General features: G+C 44.6%; 1 protein-coding gene across 1 annotated transcript in view; it reads right to left on the bottom strand.

The window, feature by feature from the left end:
- Nucleotides 1-457: 457 nt before the first annotated feature.
- LOC106610563 (cdc42 effector protein 4) overlaps nucleotides 458-21571 on the bottom strand; it is a 33585-nt gene continuing 12471 nt past the window's right edge. The window contains exon 2 of the mRNA XM_014209951.2: nucleotides 458-6336. Coding sequence (XP_014065426.1) covers nucleotides 5092-6126 — 1035 coding nt within the window. The 5' untranslated portion in view covers nucleotides 6127-6336 and the 3' untranslated portion in view covers nucleotides 458-5091. The remainder of the gene's footprint in view (nucleotides 6337-21571) is intronic.

Below are 21571 nucleotides of genomic sequence, written 5' to 3'. Positions count from 1 at the left end.
AAATAAGCTTGACAATTTTCTTGGATTAATGATCTGTACTGTATCTGGCAGACAAAAAGCTAACACAATAGATTAGATTATACAATGCACTCCCTGTCAATACAGCTATTCTAGCCTGTCTATGCTTAGAGAATGTCATTACCAATGATCTGTATAGCAGATATAATTTAAACTGAGGTTTATTTGGTAAGAAACACAGATTGGCTGTATTTTTATGTCTAACTGTATGAGAAGTGTGTGGACTTGATGGAGAGGAGCATCTCTGTCAACACTGAGTGTGAATACCAGCGTCTTACACAAGTTCCACCTCAGCCCCTTATGCTGCTAACTGCATAAATAAAAACGTGAACTGACTTGTTCAAGTATTTTCTCTATGAAACAGGTTCCCATAGGGACAGATAGACAACATAACACAAAATAACACAGAATACGAAATAAGCCACAACACCGCTCCAGGTAAAGATTACCAACTTTCTTTTTATTGAAAAATATAGCTGTTATTTCAATAGAGGACGTGTGAGGGAGGTAAATACACTGAACGAAAACATAAACACAAAATGTAAAGTATTGGTCCCATGTTTCATGAGCTGAAACAAAAGATCCCAGAAATGTTCCATACGCACAAACTTTCTCTCAATTTTGTGCACAAATTTGTTAACCTCCCTGTTAGTGAGCATTTATCCTTTGACAAGATAATCCATTCACCTGACAGGGGTGGAATATCGAGAAGCTGATTAAACAGCCAGATCATTACACAGATGCACCTTGTGCTGGGGAAAATAAAAGGCCACTGAAATGTGCACACAACACAATGCCACAGATGTCTCAAGTTTTGAGGAAGCGTGCAATTAGCATGCTGACTGCAGGAATGTCCACCAGAGCTGTTGCCAGAGATTGAATGTTAATTTGTCTACCATAAGCCATCTCCAACGTTGTTTTAGAGAATTGGGCAGTATGTCTAACCGGCCTCACAACCGCATACCACGTATATGGCATTGTGTAGGCAAGCGGTTTGCTGATGTCAACGTTGTGAACAGAGTTCCCCATGGTGGTGGTGGGGTTATGGTATGGGCAGGCATAAGCTACAGTTTAATTAATTTCATTTTAAATCGATGGAAATTTTAATGTACAGAGATACCGTGACGGCCCATATTGAGGCCCGTTTCTTTTTAAGGTATCTCTGACCTTCGCAGTCATGAAATCCATAGATTAGGGCCTAATGAATTTATTTCAACTGACTGATTTCCTCATGAACTATAACTAAGTGAAATCTTTGAAATTTTTGCATGTTATATTTATATTTTTGTTCAGTATATATGTATACACAGTAGAATGAGAAAGAAAAGTAGCACATACCTGGCATAAAAACTAGCCACAGAGTAGAAAAAAATAAAACACTCTCCAGCTGAACCTTTAAGCCAGTTCTTTTTCACAATCCCTTCCCCTTGTATGACTCCTCCTCCACCCCCCACCCCCCCCCCCCAACAGGCATCAGGCCAGGGCACTGAAATCTTCTTGTGGTTAAAACCCACTTTACTTTCTGATGTCTCTTCAATAGCGTCACTATGCCATAATGCCTATAACAAACATAGTAATAGTCACTGTTTTTCATGGATGGCACCATTAGTGTTTATCTACTTCACTTCAGTAGCAAATAAAATGGTGGTGGACAGGTATGAGTGTTTTGATAGAAAATTAAAAGGTTCTTTATAAAGTGTCCCGGCATTGGTGAAGAACAGCTAAGGGATTGCAGCAGTTTAACCCACTTTCCATAGACAGATTCTACAACAATGGAACAAGCAACTGAGTTTAAAACAATAAAAACATAAAAGAAATCCCAAATTTGGCCCATTTACAAATGAACAGTGTGAGAGGCCTGAGATTTAAGTTCCCTGTACTGCTGTAGCCCGTAAATGTTTCCTTCAAACATCAAGACTCAATATGACATGTCAGAGGATGATTACATACATACTTGGCACATTTACACCTGGTCATTTTAATCTCTGAACCGATCTCCCTTTAATACAGACATGTACACATGGAATTCTAACATACATAGCATGAATATATGGCTGAGTGATGTCACATCCTGCCTAGCATTAGGCTACTCCCCTGACCTAATACCATTGGATAATGTGTTCCCCTCTCCAAACAACACCATAACAGGGAACAGTGTCACATATGGCACAAATGTAATTTTCTCTCACTCAAGCATAAAGTCAATAGATTATGGTACTTTCAAGACAACTCGGAACTCTGAGGAAAAAACTATGTCAAATCGTGACATCAGTGATCTTCCAGTCGGAAAATAAAATCAGTTTTAGAAAGACGCCCGAGTTTCCGACTTGGATGACTGTTCAAAATGATTTTCCCAGTCAGACCTAGTTCAGAGATTCCCAGTTGTTTTGAACACGACAATACTCAGGGATCCAGGAAGGCGTGAACAGGGACTTCCTGCTTTACTTTAACAGATTAGATTTTTGTCTGACCAAATAAATGAGAGGGAGGGGGGAACCTATAGTCACACTCTATTCATCCTAAATGGCACCCTATTCCCAATATAGTGCACTACTTTTGTCCAGAGCCTTATGGGCCCTGGTCAAAAGTAGTGCGCTATATAGGGAATAGGGTACCATTTGGGATGCAAATACTGTAGCAGCAATCTAAAGGAAAAGGGAACAGGCGTGCCTGCCATTTCCTTTCCCAAACATATGACTCATGAATGGATGACTCGTTGGTTTGGTTACCGACCAATCAGCCAACAGAGTTCATGAATGAGAGGGTGGAGGGAAGCCAGAGGGTGTGCTGATTCAATCTGCTCCTACAGTATGTTTATGAATGAGAGGGTGGAGGGAGGGAAGCCAGAGGGTGTGCTGATCCTACAGTATGTTTATGAACGAGAGGGTGGAGGGAAGCCAGAGGGTGTGCTGATTCAACCTGCTCCTACAGTATGTTTATGAATGAGAGGGAAGCCAGAGGGTGTGCTGATCTAATCTGCTCCTACAGTATGTTTATGAATGAGAGGGAAGCCAGAGGGTGTGCTGATTCAACCTGCTCCTACAGTATGTTTATGAATGAGAGGGAAGCCAGAGGGTGTGCTGATCTAATCTGCTCCTACAGTATGTTTATGAATGAGAGGGAAGCCAGAGGGTGTGCTGATTCAATCTGATCCTACAGTAGCCAGGTCTGCGTGGCACAATGGAGAGAGGAGGGTAATATTGTCATTTATAACTAGTGTTCTACTATTACTGATACCTTCCTCCCTTCAAACTCCTCTCTTTCTCCTGATCCTACAAGCCTGGGGTGAGTAGGGGGGGGAAGAGATGACCACATAGATATGACAGTCTACTGTACGGTCACTAGTCTTGTTCACAACCACCATCTCTGCTCCTGTGAGTTATGTATTTGTTTTCATCTGTTTCTAAACATTTGTACAATAAAAGCACTACTGGTCATGAAAGCTTCTACAAAAAGGCCATTTATTTTCAAAATGTTCATTTTTTTCTATTTAATAATAAGTCAAGTTAATTTAAAACATTTACATGGAAACAAAACAAAGATTTTATATGTACAATAGTTAGTGTTTTAGGGAGTGAACTATGTTGCTACACCTTGGCAGTGCTTGCAGGGGATATATGACTGAGTCCATTGATCTAAGCTAAAGTGCCATGGACTCACGGCCAAACCCAAACCTAGCCTAATCAACTCCAAAGCTAAAGCTTAAATTGGCTCACTGAGTAGGCTAGTACGTTAGGCTTTAGAACAACTAAAGATCACCAAAATCCAACCTTTAACTAAATTCCTCCAATCAACATGGTGACTTAAAACAGTGCACAATATGATCTACCCCTTATTAGAAGTAGTTATTAGATAACAAATGAAACAAGCTAACTGTTGGATCATTTAGGACTTCAGAGTGTGTTGGCTGTATAGAGTATGTCTAGTGAACAGGACAATAAAGCTGACTAATGGTTGGAATAATGAACAACCAAGTTGTGCCATTGATTAAGAACCTGAAGACCAACTTATCAATTCTGAATGTAGTAAACATAGTAGAAGCCACCTTTATTTACCCTTTGAACATTAACAAAACCAATATTTTAACTGCATCTCACCTCACTCAACACACACATACACATACAATCCATTCAATGCCCCAAAGAATGCTGGGATACATTTCACTTCCTTTCTCCAAAGCAGTGTGGAAATATACAGTTCAGTCCGTGACCTCACATGACTCTACACCTCACGCATTACACCTCCATCTGGGTGATCAACAGTTAATGCTTCGACCTCTGTGACCTCTGTCAATCTCCATATGTCCGCTTTCAAAGAATGTGATAATCAGTGTCATGACCGCTGGTTGGTTTTCCCTTACCTAATAATGCGCAATAAGGAATATGCCAGTACTGTAGCCAGGACTGTAGCTATGGTAAACATGAAGGGAAATCCTCTGAATGGAAAGACAATGGTGGCGTGGGTGGGATATGGTTCTTGTTGAATATGAGTGGATATAAGGGTTGATCCCCTTATAAGGAGAAACACACTTTAAATGACATATTGGAACTGTGGGATTAGATCATCATAACGGCAGATCATAGTTCTACAAAAAGAATCCCTCAAACCAATAACTGGTGTCTCAGAGTTGCAGTGTGTGTGTGTGTGGGGGGGTGTGTGTGTGTGAGTGAGAGAGTTAGTGGTCGACACGGAATTCTGTAATGGGCTGGAGAAATGGACTCATGGGACAGGCATTTACATTTCCAACTGTGGGACAAACACACACACACACACACACACACACACACACACACACACACACACACGAGTAAATAAGGTTAAATAACAGATGGTGTATGGGTATTCCTGATCCAGGAGGTATAGCAGAACTGGGTGTCCCCGTATAGAAGTTCTCAGGATAGATCCATATGTAGGGATTTGTGCGGTCTTTACCGTGCTCCCAACCCCTCCCAGACTTATTATAGCTTCAAAACTCATTAAAAATAATTATCTCCTTCGGTGACCTCACAAACCACGTTCTGGTGTCTTTATTAACCACGTTCTATGGTGGTGACATTACAGCCCTGTTCTGTTTTACACCCTGATCTCATCATCATCCTCATCCATGAAGGAGAAGTCTTTATCGTCCTCCCCTCCAGCCCCCCGAGAGCTGTACTTGGCGCTGTCCGTGTCCCCCTCCTGCAGGTGGAGGAGTGGTTTCTCCTCAAGAGCCGCAGAGCCGGAGGAGGACACGGAGCAGCTGTCCAGGTGGCTGTGGGGGTGGTAGTTCCTGCGAGGGGTGTAGAGGGGGTCGGCCATGATCTTCTGCTGAGGATAGGTGCGTGGGGGCCTGACTGGAGGCTGTAGATCCACCTGGTCCTCGATCTCATCCTCCGTGGTGGGAGGGCTAAAGGGGGGTGACCCGCGGCCCTCGCTGCCCTTCCCCTCCTCGTACCCCAGGTCGTCTTCCTCCCAGCCCTTCTTTTCCATGACGCTGAGGATGTCCCCCAGCATGGAGGGTCCCAGGTCAATGTGGAATGACATGATGGACTCCGCATGCTTCATCCCGCCACCCCGAGGATGTGACGGGGGCAGGTCAGTCAGTTCTCCAAAGTTACGCTCGTCAAACTCTAGATCCAGCATCGCCATGGCACCGTTGACTGGATTGCTGATTCCATCGACCTCGGGCAGCTTCTTCAGAGGGCTGGAGGAGACGCTCTTGGGCATCTGCTGACCACCGCCCATCCTGACCACGTCCTCGTCATTGAGGTAGGGCAGGGAGATGGCGTTCTTCACAAAGTTTGGCGAGCCACCGGGGGGCGCCAACGAGTTGTTCTTGTACATGTCACCGCGGTTCACCGACTGGGAGCGCTTGCTGCTCCTAAAGGTTCGGGACAGCAGGCCTGGTTTGGGTCCAGGGGAGCTCTGCTGGACCTCTGGACCTTGTTCTTTAGGGGGCTCCCCAGACCGGGTACTTAGAAAAGAGGTGTCCCCGAAGGCGTCCCCGCCACGACCCACATGCATGGTGTGTCTGAAGTCCCCCAGTGGGGCGCTGATCATCTCCGCAGTCAGGTCGGCCCGGGAGCGACGCTTGGACTGGTTCGAGGTTAGCTGCTTGAGAATAGGCATGGTGATGTCTGATGAAGTCTGATTTAATACGCCACAAGACCAGAAACACCTGATTGGTGCTGAGAGTTATGTGATATTTGTGTCTTTCTCACATTTAATAGTAAACTGTGTTGTCAAGGCAAGGATTGATCCACATCTCTAGAGTACACAGCCATTGTGGTCCTTCAAACAGCTACGGTGAGTTCTGGTCCAGATAATCCCCAAATCAACCTAAGGGAAAAACAGAAGAGAGGACACATTAAAATCACATTGCAAGAACCATGCAAACCAACTCAGATCCTCAAAGTTGGCATGGAAACTAACTATAACACAGAGTAGCTTTGTAATTTTATTCCTTTGGAGAACAAGCACATGACACATGACAGTAAACAATCTATTTCCAATAGCTGCGGACTGCGTCTGCGGCCAGAATCTAGACAACTTTGTCGCTCTGCCTCAAATGTGGAAACTTTTTTTGCCAGGCCGGGGCTTTGAAATGAAACCTCCAGTTGAGTGGTTCCAAACTCTAGGGGGACAAAAGGTAGGTATTCTGGAATTTTTATTTCACCAAGTAGGCTAGTTGAGAACAAGTTCTCATTTGCAACTGCGACCTGGCCAAGATAAAGCATAGCAATTCGACACATACAACAACACAGAGTTACACATGGAATAAACAAAACATACAGTCAATAATACAGTAGAACAAAAGAAAACAAAAAGTCTATATACAGTGAGTGCAAATGAGGTAAGATAAGGTAATAAATAGGCCATGGTGGCGAAGTAATTACAATATAGCAATTAAACACTGGAATGGTAGCTGTGCAGAAGATGAATGTGCAAGTAGAGATACTGGGGTGCAAAGGAGCAAGATAAATAAATAAATACAGTATGGGGATGAGGTAGGTAGATAGATTGGCTGTTTACAGATGGGCTATGTACAGGTGCAGTGATCTGTGAGCTGCTCTGACAGCTGGTGCTTATAGCTAGTGAGGGAGATATGAGTCTCCAGCTTCAGAGATTTTTGCAGTTTGTTCCATGAAGTAGAGGGGGTGAAGTAGAGGGGGTGGAGGTGGGACTTAAGTTCTTTCTCACTTAACTGGAACTCTAACATTTCTCTGCCTGAACTAAAAGTACTTTTTAAAACAGGGGGAAACACGTTTCAAGTCATCGGAATACATTTTTCATGCAAATGCTTGTCTTTAATAGAACTTCCAAGTTCCCATAAATGCTGAAGTATTGTTTAAAAGCGGCAGCCGGAATATTAATCAGTTGGGCTTTTCAATTTTTAGGAGACGGCTGGCTGTCTGGAGTCCCTGCTTCCACTACAGTACTCTGTTCTACTGCCGCAGTTCTGCAATTCCCATTTGGGCCCATGCCCGCCTCTCTCTCCCTCTCTGCGTCTCTCTCTCTCTCTCTCTCTCCTACATTACCCTACAGTCATAGGATACTGGGAGCTTGAGGGGGCTCCAGCTGCCAGGAATAAAGAGAGGATGAAAAAAACTATGAAGACAGAAGGGTTGGAACAGAATGATACAGGTAGTTATTGACAGTCGATACATTTCTTCTGCAGCTTGGATTCATTTAAAGCAACAGCTCAGAAGTATCGACTGTCAATAACTAACTGTATCATTCTATTCCAACCCTTGTCAGTGACTGACTATCATTCTGTTCTAACCCTTCTGTCAAAGACTGACTATCGTTCTGTTCCAATCCTTTGGTCAGTGACTGACTGTCGTTTTGTTCCAACCCTTCTGTCACTGGCTGACTATCGTTCTGTTCCAACCCTTCTGTCACTGGCTGACTATCGTTCTGTTCCAACCCTTCTGTCACTGGCAGATTAAAACTCTCTCTGAGTCTCTCCTGCTTGATCTTGGATTTCTCTCTTTCTCACGATTTCCAGACATCTTTAAGCCAATGGGACGTTTGAAGCTTGTACTGTTTTCACACAGCCGTTTTTCTGCAGGTACTGGTTTCTGTGTAAATAATGACCTAAAGAATCTCACGCCCATCAGAGCCTTCTTATATCTATCCCATTAAGCTACATATGGTCCATATGTCACCGGTCACTTGTATTATTGCAACACTCAAAGCATGCTGTGACTGATCATTGTGATCAGAACTTAAGTTGTGATTAGAGTCAGGGGCCCTGATAAGTCTACAGCCCTGCCACGAGGATATCATTTACTGCTTACATGCTCTGGATTTCACAGCAGACACTTTGATCTGCAACCTGGCAGCATTTTGACCTATGACTCAATAAGCCTGATGATATGGGCCATTTCAGAAGCTGATGATACGGGCCGTTTCAAGAGTGTCTACTTACCTAAGCCAATCTGTCTTCGTGTCACCATTGACCCCGCAATGAAATAAGATCTCAAAACATAATGGTGTGGAGTGGACAGTAGCAAAGTTGGCAGCTTTTAATGGGATTAAAGTTACTGTCCCCAGGTAGGCCAGCAGCCAGCAATAAGACCCAGTAGGCACATGGGTAGGCCTAGGTGACGTCAACAAGGGTTTCAATGTGGCTGCTAGGCGCCATCCAATCATTCTCATGTTTTAAAACCACAGCGCACGCGTGCACACACACACACACACACACACACACACACACACACACACACACACACACACACACACACACACACACACACACACGGCACACCCTCTAGACTCTGTGTATTTGTGTATTCATACCCTCTGGATGAATGGGGCCTCAGGCAAAAATATTCCAAAGCAACGTCACCCTCAAACATTTACATCTCTGACAACAAAGGCCCATTCAACTGAAAAAGCAACTGTAGCAGCAGAGAGAACAGAGGGGGTTTTGAAAGATGATATGTTAACCCAGTTCTTCTCCTTTCAAAGGACAGAACGTCCCTAAGGACAATTCAATGATCTTCTTGTCTGCCTACTGTGGTTTAACCTCTTTATTCAGTACCTTCAGAAAATCTGTCCTCAGTCATAAGGATTGTTAGTGTGTGGGGAGAGGTTTTGCACCCTCAACAAAGAATTCCCCTTTAGACAAACACAAGGACAACTGTATTGACTAAGACTGAGCATGAATACTGCACAAGGGGTTTGGAGAAGTAGAAACTTTGTAATGGAATTTCCCATCTTCACCTTTTCACCAACAACTAAAACACTAGCCATTATGAAGCGCTAACTGCTCCAAAACAACCATACAAATTAGCTCAGCCATCACCGCTTTTGAGGGTCACAATTGTGCAATCTCACATTGTGCTGTTGTGGCTAAGGAAGTCCCTTAAGGAGGCCTAGCTTACTTTACTGCAGAGTGATCCGCCATTACCTATTACATTATTACACAACTCACTATGCATGAGACCACAATCCTCTAGTCAGTTTGCCGGCCCGTCTGCCTCTCTTCTATATGCCGGCCCGTCTGCCTCTCTTCTATATGCCGGCCCGTCTGCCTCTCTTCTATATGCCGGCCCGTCTGCCTCTCTCTCTCATTCAATGTGCAGGCCTACAGTGCTTTCAGAGAGTATTCATACCCATTGACTTCAAGCCGAAATTCAAAATTGATTAAAGAAATCTAAAAATCTCACACATCTACACGCAATACCCCATAATGACAAATTAAATACAGAAATACACTATATATACACAAAAGTATGTGGACACCCCTTCAAATTAGTGGATTTGGTTATTTCAGCCACACCCGTTGCTGACAGGTATATACAATCGAGCACACGGCCATGCAATCTCCATAGATAAACATTGGCAGTAGAATTGCCTTACTGAAGACCTCAGTGACTTTCAACGTGGCACAGTCATAGGATGCTACCTCTCCAACAAGTCAGTTCGTCAAATTTCTGCCCTGCGAGAGCTGCCCTGGTCAACTGTATGTCACGTCCTGACCAGTAATAGGGGTTATTTGTTATTGTAGTTTGGTCAGGACGTGGCAGAGGGTATTTGTTTTATGTGGTTCGGGGTGGTGGTTTGTTTAGTAGGGTATTTGATTTATGTATTCCGGGGGTTTTTGGGCACTGTTCTATGTTAGTGTATTTCTATGTTCTGTCTAGTCTTTTGTATTTCTATGTTTTGTTAATTGGGGTTGGACTCTCAATTGGAGGCAGGTGTTTTCTAGTTGCCTCTGATTGAGAATCCTATATATAAGTATGTGTTTGTTGAGTACTTTGTGGGAGATTATGCTGTGTATAGCTTTGTGCCTTACCAGCCTGTGATTAGTCGTTGTGTTTTCTTTGTGTACGTGTTTGTTTTGGTTCTCCTTCTTGTCCGTTTATAATAAAGAAGATGAGTGCACATTTCCCCGCTGCATTTTGGTCTAAATACGACGGCAACTGTTACAGAATCTCCCACCAAACAAGGACCAAGCAGCGGGGTAAGGAGCATCGGAACAAGTATATGGACTATCAGGAGAATTGGACCTGGGAGGAAATTCTGGATAGGGCTGGACCATGGCATCAGGCTGGGGATTACCGTCTCCCACCGGAGGACATTGAAGCAGCCAAGGCAGAGCGGCGAAGGTATGAAGCCATATACGCGCCGATAAAGCACGAGAGGCAACCCCAAGACATTTTTTTGGGGGGGCACACAGTTTGGCTGGGCCAAGGGTGAGCCCTAAGCCAGCTACCCGTGCTTATATGCAGGATCGTATGGAGTGGAGGGCGCCGAGTTTTGCAGAAGTGCGCACGATCTCGCCCATACACACGCACAGTCCAGTGCGAGTTATCCTAGCCCCTTGCAGATGCCGTGCTAGAGTGGGCATCCAGCCTGGTAGGAGGATGCCTGCGCAGCGCGTCTGGTCACTGGTGCGCCTCCGAGGACCAGGCTACCCTACGCCCGCTCTACGCACGGAAACCATCAGGCCCCTGCACAGCCCAGTTCGCCCTGTACTAGCACCCCGCTTGTACAGGGTTACTAGTTCCATCCAGCCAGGACCGGTTGTGCAGGAGGTGCGATCGAGACCGCCTGTGCGCCTCCACGACCCAGTATATCCACAGCCAGCATCACGCACCGGGCCTCCAGTGCGTCAGCCCAGTCCGGCTCAGCCTGTTCCCGCTCCCCGCACTAGCCCTGAGGTGCGTGTCCCCAAACTGGAATTTCCAGTACCAGCACCACACATCAGGCTTCCAGTGCGGCAGCCCAGCCTCGAGCGTCCGACAACAGTGCCCCGTCCAGAGCGTCCGACAACAGTGCCCCGTCCAGAGCGTCCGACAACAGTGCCCCGTCCAGAGCGTCCGGTAAGAGTGTCTAGCCCGGAACCGAGTGAGACGGCCCGCAGTCCGGAACCGAGAGAGTCTGCCCGCAGTCCGGAACCGAGTGAGTCTGCCCGCAGTCCGGAACCGAGTGAGTCTGCCCGCAGTCCGGAACCGAGTGAGTCTGCCCGCAGTCCGGAACCGAGTGAGTCGGCCCGCAGTCCGGAACCGAGTGAGTCGGCCCGCAGTCCGGAACCGAGTGAGTCGGCCCGCAGTCCGGAACCGAGTGAGCTGGCCCGCAGTCCGGCAAGAAGGACCTTGGTCATGGAGGTGACCAAGAATGCAACGACCACTCTGACAGAACTACATAGTTCCTTGGCTGAGATGGGAGAACCTGCCAGAAGGACAAGTCTCTACCACGCTTCACCAATCTGGCCTTTATGGGAGAGTGGCCAGACAGAAGCCAACCCTGAGAAAAAGGCACGACAGCATGCCTGGATTTTCCAAAAATGTATGTGAAATTCTGAGCGCATAAGCCAAAAGATTCTGTGGTCTGATGAGATAAACATTTAACTCGTTGTCTTGAATGACAGGCCCAGCTCATTACCCGTCTAACACCATCCCTACCGTGAAGAATGGCGGTGGCAGCATCATGCTATGGTGATGCTTTTCAGCGACAGCAACTGGGAGACTGGTAAGGATAGAGGGAACAATGAATGGAGCCAAATACAGGAAAACCTTGAGAACCTGCTTCAGAGTGCAAACAACTTTAGACCGGGGGTGAAGATGTACATTCCAATAGGACAATGACACCAAGCATACAGCTAAAGCAATGCTGGAATAGCTGCCTGAACAAGAATGTGAAAGTCCTTGAGTGGCCCAGCCAAAGCAAAGACTTGAATCCCATTGAAAATCTGTGGAAAGACTTGAAGATAGATGTGGAGAAGCAGTGAACAACGGATTTAAGAGGTTGAGAATCTGAAAGGAAGAAAATCCCCAAATCCAGATTTGCAAAGCTGATACAGACATACCTAAGATGATTCAAAAGGTGTAATCACTGTCAAAGGTTCTTCTACAAAGTGTTGACTCAGGGGTGTGAATACTTACAGTACCAGTCAAAAGTTTGGACACACCTACTCATTCCAGGGTTTTTCTTTATTTGTACTATTTTCTACATTGTAGAATAATAGTGAAGACATCAAAACCATGAAATAACAGATATAGAATCATGTAATAACCAAAAAAGTGTTAAAACAAAATATATTTTATGAGATTCTTCAAAGTAGGCACCCTTTGCCTTGATGACAGCTTTGCACACTCTTGGGATTCTCTCAACCAGCTTCATGAGGTACCCTGGAACGCATTTCAATTAACAGGTGTGCCAGGTTAAAAGGACATTTGTGGAATTTCTTTCCTTCTTAACCTGTTATGGCTAGGGGGCAGTATTTTCACGGCCGGATAAAAAACGTACCCGATTTAATCTGATTATTACTCCTGCCCAGAAACTAGAATATGCATATAATTATTAGCTTTGGATAGAAAACACTCCAAAGTTTCTAAAACTGTTTGAATGGTGTCTGTGAGTATAACAGAACTCATTTGGCAGGCCAAAACCTGAGAAGATTCCATGCAGGAAGTGCCCTGTCTGACAATTTCTTGGCCTTCTAAATTATCTCTATCCATTACAGGGGATCTCTGCTGTTACGTGACACTTCCTACGGCTCCCATGGGCTCTCAGAAGGTGGCAAAAAGCTGAATCGTGGCTTTGCAGGCTCTGGCTGAAAAAAAGTAGCGCGTTTGGGTAGTGGCTGGTCACAGTACTGTGAGACTCAGGCTCGTGCCCGAGTCGACCCCATGATTGTTTTCTTTCGTCTGTTTACCTAAACGCAGATTCCCGGTCGGAATATTATCGCTTTTTTACGAGAAAAATGGCATAAAAATTGATTTTAAACAGCGGTTGACATGCTTCGAAGTACGGTAATGGAATATTTAGAAATCTTTTGTCACGAAATGCGCCATGCTCGTGACCCTTATTTACACTTCGGATAGTGTCTTGAACGCACGAACAAAACGCCGTTATTTGGATATAACAATGGATTATTTTGAACCAAACCAACATTTGTTATTGAAGTAGCAGTCCTGGGAGTGCATTCTGACAAAGAACACCAAAGGTAATCAAACTTTTCTAATAGTAAATCTGACTTTGGTCAGGGCTAAACTTGGTGGGTGTCTAAATAGCTAGCCGTGATGGCTGGGCTATCTACTCAGAATATTGCAAAATGTGCTTTCACCGAAAAGCTATTTTAAAATCGGACACCTCGATTGCACAAAGGAGTTCTGTATCTATAATCCTTAAAATAATTGTTATGTTTTGTGTGAACGTTTATCGTGAGTAATTTAGTAAATTCACCGGAGGTTTGCTAGTTCTGAACGTCACATGCTAATGTAAAAAGCTGTTTTTTGATATAAATATGAACTTGATTGAACAAAACATGCATGTATTGTATAACATAATGTCCTAGGTGTGTCATCTGATGAAAATCATCAAAGGTTAGTGCTGCATTTAGCTGTGGTTTTGTTTTTTGTGACATATGCTAGCTTGAAAAATGGGTGTCTGATTATTTCTGGCTGGGTACTCTGCTGACATAATCTAAATTTTTGCTTTCGCTGTAAAGCCTTTTTGAAATCGGACAGTGTGGTTAGATAAAGGAGAGTCTTGTCTTTAAAATGCTGTGAAATAGTCATATGTTTGAAAAATTGAAGTTTTTGTATTTTTGAGGAATTTGTAATTCGCGCCACGCCTATCATTGGATATTGGAGCAGGTGTTCCACTAGCGGAATGTCTAGATGTAAGAGGTTAATGCGTTTGAGCCAGTCAGTTGTGTTGTAACAAGGTAGTGGTGGTATACAGAAGATAGCCCTATTTGGTAAAAGACCAAGTCAATATCATTGCAACTCAAATAAGCAAAGAGAAATGACAGTCCATCATAACTTTAAAACATGAAGGTCAGTCAATCCGGAAAATCTCAAGAAATTTCAAGTGCAGTCGCAAAAACCATTAAGCGCTGATGAAACTGGCTCTCATGAGGACCGATACAGGAAGGGAAGACCCAGAGTTACCTCTGCTGCAGAGGATAAGTTCATTAGAGTTAACTGCACCTCAGATTGCTGCCCAAATAAATGAGTCAGAGTTCAAGAAACAGACATCTCAACATCAACTGTTTAGAGGAGACTGCATGAACCAGGCCATCATGGTTAAATTGCTGCAAAGAAACCACTACTAAATGACACCAATAAGAAGAGACTTGCTTGGGCCAAGAAAGACGAGCAATGGAAACTAGACTGGTGGAAATCTGTCCTTTGGTCTGATGAGTCCAAATTTGAGATTTTTGGTTCCACCTGTCGTGTCTGTGTCAGACTCAGAGTAGGTGAACGGATGATCTCCACATGTGTGGTTCCCACCATGAAGCATGGACGAGGTAGTGTGATGGTGCTCTGCTGGTGACACTGTCTGTGATTTATTTAGAATACAAGGCACACTTAACCAGCATGGCTACAGCTGCATTCTGCAGCGATACGCCATCCCATCTGGTTTGCGCTTAGTGGGACTATCATTTGTTTTTCAATAGGACAATGACCCAACACACCTCCAGACTGTGTAAGGGCCATTTCCCCAAGAAGAAAAGTGATGGAGTGCTGCATCAGATGACTTGGCCTCCACAATCACCCAACCTCAACCCAATCGAGATTATTTGGGATGAGTTGGACCGCAAGTGCTCAGCACATGTGGAAACTCTTTCAAGACTGTTGGAAAAGCATTCCAGGTGATGCTGGTTGAGAGAATGCCAACAATGTGCAAAGCGGTCATCAAAATATATTTTGATATATATGATATACGGCGTTATCTTTTGCTTTAAATGTAATGTAAGTGCCTTAATGTCTTTACTCTTCCTGGGGACTAATGGGGATCCCTAATACATAGAAAGAGGGCTGTTAAACAGGGCTAACACAGAACTAGGGTTATACATAGAAATAGGGCTGTCAAAAGTATTGCACTATGTAGAGAATAGGGTGCCATTTGGCAGTGGTTCTTAAACCTCTCCTTGGGGACTCCCAAACAATTGTATTGTAGCCCTGAACTAGCACACCTGATTCACCTAGACAAAGGCTTGATGATTAGTTGAATTAGGTCTGCTAGCTGTGGAATAGATCAAATACATGGACCGGCTGGGGCTCCCAGAGGAGAGGGTTCAGAACCAGTGCCATATGGGACACAGTCTGTGTCTCAGTCCCTGCATATTGGGCTCAGAGGGGAAAACAACAACTGCTACACTTGAGGGGGAATGGAATACGTTAGAAAACATACATTGGATGTGATGCATCATTAGAAAACATTCATACTCAGGATAAAAGACCTCCGTGTGTACTCTTTTAATAACAAAAAGGCCCAAACCTCACACCTTGGGTCACTATAGGAAATGGCCCTTAAGGGCCCCAGTGTGTGTTTGAGAGAAGTGTCTTACCACTTGGCCCCATTACAATTACATCCATTCAAATACAGTTCCCACTATCCATAGCCACAGTCAAAATTGTCTATGTTGTAAAAATGTATGGAAAGAAAAATTAATTTAAGGTTAGGCATAAGGTTAGCAGTGTGGTTAAGGTTAGGTTTAAAATCAAATTTTAAGAGAAATTGTAGAAATAGGCAGGGTTTAGGACTTTGTGGCTGTGGTAACTAGTGGCGACGTTTCGTTACAGATGTAGGATCTTCATTTGATCACTTTAGTTGCTGTTAATTTTCCTGCACCGCAGGAAATTAACATTTGTAGTGCATTTTAGTTTTAAAAAGGTGTCTAAAGTTATCAATAGCCACTTTGAATACATTGATTTGCCCAGATTTTTTTTTTAATCAACCCCTACAAAAATTTCCATTGATTTCATTTAACATAATAATTCACACTTCCTGGCGCTGCAGGATTATTTTCCTGCTGTAGGAGACTGGCTCAAATTACGATTCTAAATCTGTATGCGTTAACGTAAATATAAATCATGCAAGCTATACGAAGCTACAGTACATACACAACCCACAAGCAATTCAAAACAACCTTCCAAACTGCTTGCTTATTTGTAGCACCTTCATTGGGGTGGCAGGTAGCCTAGTGGTTTGGACTAGTAACCAAAAGGTTGCAAGATCGAATCCCTGAGCTGACAAGGTAAAAATCTGTCGTTCTGCGCCTGAACAAGGCTGCTTTCGCATTTTGTTTCCTTGTCGCGGCACTAATGAATATCACGATACTGGTATCGTCCCGGCCCTTCAGTTTACGTTGAGCATTAACTAGACTGCAAGAAAAATATTAGTAAAAAGGAAAGCCATTTGCTTCTTTGCCTAGGATGTCATGCATGGGTAAGAGTAGTCACTGGGGAATCCACTGAGCCCAGCTGTATGGCCCATAATATGCTGCTCTACACACAAATACAGTGGTTCTAAGAACACCTCTGGGAGCTGGATTCCATCACAGTGATCTTTCAAATGCTGCTCACAGCTGGACTAGTCGAGAAGGCCAGGCAGCCCATGCTAGCTAGAATTCCACAGCTACACTCCAGACTTAAAGAAACACACATGACATCACAAAATCTGTGTTTAACTTCAAATACGGTCTCCAAATTAATTTCAGCAACTACTTAAATGAGAGAATTAATAGGATGTGCGCTCTATTTTGCCCTTCTTCAATCTGTGTTTTGAATCTGAGCATCATGCAAAAGCATTAGCCTAGCCAGAGATGGTGTCTTTATGTAACAAACTTTAAGCACTCAAAGCATCATGACACCAGATCCAACTGGCAGTAAGGTCTATGAATGATTAACAACATCTTATGTCGCCCTCAGCCCCAGGGCACCGACAGAGAGGATATTTTCTACTCATAGCATGGTTCCAGGAACTGTGGTGGATGCATAACGTGCAGGGCCGGCTCTAGCCTTTTGCAGGACCCAAGCGAGACTTGGTGGGCAAAACATTTTAGTGCCTCCCACCCTTGATGGCGGAGAGAAAAACGTAAGTTTTAAAGTGAATTTCCTGCAATTCTACTCATTTTGCCATGACTTATGCTATGTTAATGATATCTGATTGAGTGTGACTAACAAAATCAATGGGGGCCCCCCTGGAGGTCAGGGCTCTGCGTGTCTGGTCGGTATTCTTAGCAGCCTGGGGCCCTCGGTGACTGCTTATGCCAGGTGCCAGCTCTGGTAACGTAGCCAGCCCAGAAGAGCTAGGCGTGTCCCTATACTGTGAGTCAGGCACATCCCCATCGACCTCTTACTCTGCTAATCCTCCTGGTTCACAAGCCACAATCCTCCAACTATGTTCCACACAGATTACGCTCTTCACACCCTCTCTTCCTCAGAGTATGCACACACATAAGAGGATTGGGAAATGTCATCCATGTAGCCAAGTCAAGTCAATCTTCCATCGCTCCTTCCTTTCACAGCTAGACTACCTAGGAGAGAAACAAGCACACACTGCAGTCCAAAACCATGCTAGTTTTATTTTGGGGTCCTTTTAATTTTTCAAAAGGAAAGCCTGAGAGAGAACATGACTTATTCACTAGGTGGAAGGGAGGGTACTGGTTGTGTAATGTAAATAGAGTTGGATATTTTGTGGATCTTACACAACTGCAGAGTCACTAATGTATGCCCAGTTAGATATTCAATTCTAACTGGGCATAGTCACATTTTAGTATATATTAACAATGTCATAGGCTGTTAACTGTTAATAAGAAAGAAATAAACAGCTGACATGCTTGCGCCATAAGTTGCTAGCTTTATATCACCACAAAAATCAATTTTCCTTTCAGTGTTCCACAACCATCACTCATACCACATGTTCCCAATGTGTCAGCCATGTTTGTGCAACTATTTCAAATCAAATCGTATTTGTCACATGCGCCGAATACAACAGGTGTAGACCTTACCATGAAATGCTTACTTACAAGCCCTCAACCAACAACGCAGTTAAGAAAAATCAGAGTTAAGAAAATATTTACTAAAAAATAAAATAGCAACAAAATAACAATAACGAGGCTTTATACAGAGCGTGCCGGTACAGAGTCAACGTGCGGGGGCACAAATTAGTCCCGGTAATTGAGGTAACATGTACATGTAGAAAGGGGTGGGGTAAAGTGACTATGCATAATAAACAGCGAGTAGCAGCAGCGTAAAAAGGGGGGGGGCAGTGCAAATAGTCCGGGTAGCCATTTGAATAGCTGTTCAGCAGTCTTATGGCTTGGGGGTAGAAGCTGTTGAGAAGCCTTTTAGACCTAGACTTGGCGCTCCGGTATCGCTTGCCGTGCGGTAGCAGAGAAAACAGTCTGACTAGGGTGGCTGGAGTCTTTGACAATTTTCAGGGCCTTCCTCTGATACCGTCTGGTATAGAGGTCCTTGGCCCCGGTGATGTACTGGGCCATACGCACTACCCTCTGTAGTGCCTTGCGGTCGGAGGCCGAGCATTTGCCATACCAGGCTGTGATGCAACCAGTCGGGATGTTCTCGATGGTGCAGCTATAGAACTTTATGAGGAGCTGAGGACATATGCCAAAACTTTTCAGTCTCCCGAGGGGGAAAAGGCATTATTGTCCCCTCTTCACGACTGTCTTGGTGTGTTTGGAACCATGATAGTTTGCTGGTGATATGGACACCAAGGAACGTGAAGCTCTCAACCTGCTCCACTACAGCCCCATGGATGAGAATAGGGGCGTGCCGGTCCCTCTTTCCTGTAGTCCACGATCATTTCCTTTGTCTTGATCACACTGAGGGAGAGGTTGTTGTCCTGGCACCACACCACCAGGTGTCTGACCACCTCCCTGTAGGCTGTCTCATCATTGTCGGTGATCAGGCCTACCACCGTTTTGTTGTTGGCAAACTTAATGATGGTGTTCGTGCTTGGCCACTCAGTCATGAACAGGGAGTACAGGAGGGGACTAAGAACGCACCCCTGAGGGGCCCCCATGTTGAGGCTCAGAGTGGCAGATGTGTTGTTGCCTACCCTTACCAACTGGGGCGGCACGTCAGGAAGTCCAGGATCTAGTTGCAGAGGGAGGTGTTTAGTCCCAGGGTTCTTAGTTTAGTGATGAGCTTTGAGGGAACTATGATGTTGAACGCTGAGCTGTAGTCAATGAATAGCATTCTCACGTAGATGTTCCTTTCTGTCCAGGTGGGAAAAGGCAGTGTGGAGTGCAATAGAGATTGCGTCATCTGTGGATCTGTTGGGGCGGTATGCAAATTGGAGTGGGTCTAAGGTTTCTGGGATGATGGTGTTGATGTGAGCCATGACCAGCCTTTCAAAGCACTTCATGGCTACAGATGTGAGTGCTACGGGCCAGTAGTCATTTAGGCAGGTTACCTTTGTGTTCTTGGGCACAGGGACTATGGTGGTCTGCTTCATGGGCTAACACTGTAATTCTGTTAGACATTGTATATATTACATTATGCATGTTAAGTTATTATCACATGTGGACGGTGCCTTGTTCTGTTCATGTGCTGCATTGTGGTGGTAGGGTCTGGAGGAACCAGGTTACCAGAGGATAACCATTCCACTGTGAAGGCTAAAGTCCTGCTAAACTTTCCACCTAAAGCTTGTAGACTCAAGCCTGTGTGTTCATTACTGTTGATTTGGCAAAATATTTAAGGCTACGTGATGTTGTTGTCCTAAAAAAAGCCTCTCTATATTCCAAAAGACATATCCATGTATTCTTACAACAAGAGTGAAACACTACAACTAGACTAATCCATTTAACCAATGATAGCATCCCTGTTTTGTTTAACTTTGAACTGGTAAATCCCCCATCCCTCCCCCATTGTTCACACGCCTTGAGAAATGTCTCACTGTGAACTCAATCCCACCCCCTTCAACTCACAACACTTCATCCATGTCTAAACTATTTACCCATCATCCTCTACTCTGAGCACAGTGTGAACTCATGACCTCCTCCTCATCTCTTCACCAGGCCCTGGGCTAAAACCATGCAGCTTACACTACAGGTTAAGTATCTTCATGTTTTGATGCATAGACCTATTCCTTCCTGCAAGTTAAATACAAACCATCCAATTTCCAGGAAATGTCCAACCATATCCTATATATAGTGAATTCAGGGTGATGTACGTAGGCAGTGTTGTAGAATGATGTCAATATCATTTGAATTATATTCTGATAATGGCCATGTAAACAGAACAGTCATTCTGGACACAGGCTAACCCACTGTTTCAGTGTCACATGTACAGAAATAATTATCATAGTCACCATAACCCATTGTTCCAGTTTCTCTTTATAACCAATGGGTTGGTATGTTATCTGATAGGGCGGCCTTCATATGACTAATGAGAGTGAGAAAGCGCTACGGAAGGAGAAAGAAAGAGAAATGGAAAGATACCCCTCCGTATATTGTGAAATGCTGTTGTTGTCAGCTCCTGGTCCACCCTGAAGTGTCTAACTATCAGCAAACAGACTCTCCTGGAGGGAGGGAGGGAGGGAGGGAGGGAGGGAGGGAGGGAGGGAGGGAGGGAGGCATGGTACTACTTTGCCGTCTCACACTCCCTGCCCAGAAGGAGTGCATGCCAACGCTGTGAACCAACACAGGCTTTTACACAGGCTGTCCTCCAAGCCCTGCATGGAGCATTTCCAAACTGTCATTAGCCCCTACAGAGAGGCACAGAGGGGGATTGTGAGTGTGTGTTATTAATCAGTGAACCTCTCCTTCCCAGTCAGAGAGGCCTGATGGGCTCTCCTCTATCCCAGCAGCAGCCAGGAGAATACAGGACAGGCTCAACAGGCTAACAGGCTAACAGCTGATCCACAATAGATTGAGAGAGCTTCTATTGAGGATAATTTTATATGAAAGGAGAGGCTGTGCCCCAACCCTCATTACATTGGGACAGATGCCCATACCATTGCCAGAATTAGGCTACAGTTTCCATTCACTCCTGTAGTAGGAAAAACATCGTCATGACAATGTGCCATTTCCCTAAACCCTAGGTGTACTTTGTGCCTACAATATTACTGCACAATGGAACATTGATTGGAGCTAATTTTCAAAAAATAAATAAAAATAAAAGTCCTCCAGATGGGTGAGCCATTCGCAAACAGAGTGCTCACCCATGATGGCTCTGCCTATCCGCACCCCAGAGTGCTCACCTATGATGGCTCTGCCTATCTGTACCCCACAGAGTGAGCGGAGCGGCAGCTGGAGAGAATGTGTCAAATCACCAGAAAGATTAGCAGATACCAGGGCAGAATC

The sequence above is a fragment of the Salmo salar genome, chromosome ssa01, assembly GCF_905237065.1.
Source record: "Salmo salar chromosome ssa01, Ssal_v3.1, whole genome shotgun sequence".
In the NCBI taxonomy this organism is placed as follows: Eukaryota; Metazoa; Chordata; class Actinopteri; order Salmoniformes; family Salmonidae; genus Salmo; species Salmo salar.
The sequence above is the reverse complement of the archived record's forward strand: the minus strand, read 5'-3'. Positions and strand labels throughout refer to the sequence as shown.